This window comes from Anoplophora glabripennis, unplaced genomic scaffold, assembly GCF_000390285.2.
Source record: "Anoplophora glabripennis isolate ALB-LARVAE unplaced genomic scaffold, Agla_2.0 scaffold81, whole genome shotgun sequence".
Lineage (NCBI taxonomy): Eukaryota > Metazoa > Arthropoda > Insecta > Coleoptera > Cerambycidae > Anoplophora > Anoplophora glabripennis.
The window spans coordinates 287,940-291,099 of NW_019416522.1; the positions used below are offsets into that span (position 1 = coordinate 287,940).

At 36.7% G+C, this 3,160-nt stretch overlaps 1 protein-coding gene across 1 annotated transcript in view; it reads left to right on the forward strand.

Annotated features, from left to right (window-relative positions):
• The first annotated feature begins 1,214 nt into the window (after positions 1 to 1,214).
• Positions 1,215 to 3,160, forward strand: part of LOC108908860 — a 129,742-nt gene continuing 127,796 nt past the window's right edge. Inside the window, exon 1 of the mRNA XM_023454832.1 lies at positions 1,215 to 1,361. Within this exon, the coding sequence (XP_023310600.1) occupies positions 1,215 to 1,361 (147 nt within the window). The remainder of the gene's footprint in view (positions 1,362 to 3,160) is intronic.

Genomic DNA, 3,160 nt, shown 5'->3' on the forward strand with positions numbered 1-3,160 from the left:
TTATACTGTTAAGCACTAAAATGCTATAAATACAACGAATATGTCTCGAATACCTAAAAAGTTAGTCTTGTTTAGTTATGATTAAGTATAGGATATACTAATTTTGTTCATTTAAATAATAATAGCAGTAGTAATAATAATAACAAATACTAATAAATAAGGCTAAATTGTCGACAATACACCACCATAAACACTAACAGATAGGATTTAATTACGCAACATCCACACGATAACAAAGACAACAGTATACTAACGTGACGTCACGCATGTCTCGGTTGACTCGCTTGGCACGTCATTGAATTGCGGCTCTCTCTGACAGCCCTACTAATAAATGTCATTATTTAAAATAATTGTACATCTTAATCGACCATTCACAATTTTTTAAATTATTTATTTCATGTCTTTTCTATTTCTAAAATGGTATGAAGTTTAGTGAAGGACAGTTAAAAAATATAAATTAAATGACAAAATACAAATTAAATAAAAATTAATATTATTCTCCAATAAAATATAGATACAATTTTTTATAATCAGTTATGTCACAGATGAAAAAGAGACTGTTATACGGAAATACAATATGACGACTTTTTTTTGAGCAATGTTTTGGAAGATCCTCATCATTCATTATTTAAACTGTTATAAACCTTCACTATATTATAAAAAATGATCTAATAGGCAACAGGCAGAGAGGTTAAGTTGGCAATACTTGAACTTCTTGTTGTCGTCTCTTTCCTAAATAAATCTAGTTACGTGAAAAGCCCATAGTATACATTTTCAGCATTCATCAATTTCGATAATTCAATAATTCGAAATCAGTTCTGAGTAACAAGAAATCACAATATTTAACGTCTTCTATTTCGATAAAAAAGTATTTGAGGACCCGTGTTTACATACATTTCTCGTCTTGTTTCCATGAAAGCAAATCGCTCTTAAGATGATACGGTATAGTTTTAAATACCATATGTTTCGAAAAATATTGTAGGACTTATTCCAGTACGCACAGTAGAATAAGCACATTGAAAAATATGTGGGACCTAGACACGCGTTGACTTACAAATATATTTGAACTCATGACGAGGAAAAGTGGTGGTGTCCTAACAGCTAGTGTTTTTCTGTTTCAGCAGTGTTGTCAGGAGAGCGACAGCTGCGTTTCGAGCAGCGGTCCCCTGACATCATCGAACAGCCACTGCCCTCCCTCTAGCCCGCGCCCCAGGATGACCGTCAATTCGCAGTCGGGCCCCCCCAAGTCTCCCCGACCCCCCGACGACCTTATCACCACTGCCACTTCTGCCCTCCGACGACTCCATTTCAAAACCGGACGAAATGCGACCAAAACATCCTCGTCCAAGCAACAGCCACAGGTATCGTGGGTAGTTAATGTCGTGCTTTGTTTGTTTTGATGTTTTTGATACTTTTTTTTACCTCATTATCCCTTTTTATAACCCCATTAACAAAGCACATGTTTGTCCAGAACGACACTTCTCAGTTTTATGAGCTACCTACTTTGGAATCATTTGTGGGTGAATGTAGATCAACCAAATGATTTTAACCTTAACATATACATTACATACGTGTTTTTGTTTGTGTGTAGTGATCGCATCTATGTGCGTGTATCTGTATATGGGATATGGTAACTAATTTTGTATCAAAATGCACTTTTTGACCACAAAGAAAACATTGTTTTTACAAGCTTTTATTTAACTTGCAATGTATGTAATATGTTTGTTCGGGTGGAATCTTGCAACTCAATTTTGAAGCAGATATCCTCAACCGATTGAGCTGAAATTTTGTATACACGTTCAGTTTGGATGACAATGCATGGTTAACTATGTGACGTCATTCTAAATCGAACATGGCGGCACATGCAAGATGGCGGACTAATTATTTTTTTAATGCACTCCTACAATATGGGTATCAAATGAAAGGGTTTGCTAATAACTCGAAAATTAATGTGACGTCACTCTAAATCCAATATGGCGGACTTCTAAAGCTTGAAACTCAATTTTGAAGCAGATATCTTCAACCGATTGAGCTAAAATTTTGTATACACATTCGGTTTGGATGACAATATGTGATTAGCTGTGTGACATTATTCTAAATCCAACATGGTGGAACGCCCAAGATGGCGGACTAATTATTTTTAATGCTTGCCTACAATATGGGTATCAAATGAAAGGACTTACAGAGAATACGTATGCGAGTTTAAAAAAAAAAATGCTGAACATAAACTCCGTTATTCAATCCGTCTGAAAGTTGAAATAAGTGGCGCATTCCTCCAAATACCCAAGTCAAGGTGAGGCCGTGCCGAGGACTGAGTGGCATCAGGGTGTAATATGACGTCGTTGACGTACCCGCCTCAGGGCAACGGGGCGAAATTATACCATCCGACATAAACAAGACAGGAGGGCTACCTAAGGAGTTAGAAATATTCGTTGGGGCCAAGGTGATGTTGCGTTACAATGTAGATGTGTCCAAAGGTCTGGTGAATGGTGCCATTGGCCATATTACAGAAATCATATGGCCCTGCTTCCGGAGAGCACAAATGTATGAAACTAACACACTATCCGTCCGTATAGACTTCGATAAAGACGGTTTTCACCTTATCCAACCCAAGTCTGTGCAATTTCCAGCAAAATATAGTCACGGCACTGCAGAACGAAGAATGCTACCAATTATATTATGTTGGGCTTGCACAGTACACAAAATGCAGGGTAGTACCGTCAACCATGCCATGGCTTGTTTACACGGGAACAGTCAACTAAATTTTAACTAAATTTTAAGTCACTTGAACCTATTTATATGTGGTAAGTAACAAGTTATGGATCAAGTAAAAATTTAGTACACTCGAATAGAATTTATTCTCTTTTTTCGTGCAAGTTGACGACTTGCACCGAACTTTTCCCTCCTGCTGATCCACTTTTGCTCCCAAAGTCGTTTAGGTCTATTTTTCTCTTCATATATTTCTTCATTTATTTCTTCTAATATAATATTTAGGATATCGCGTAGTATGCCATTAAATTCTTCTACAAACTGCTGCCTCACGTTCATCTCGTCAGGTTTGCAAATATATAAACTGCACTAGAACTTACCAACAACTAAACTTAGAACTTACCAGTGCGAACAGCACTTGCAGAAAAAGCAGTAACTTAAAATTTAGTTA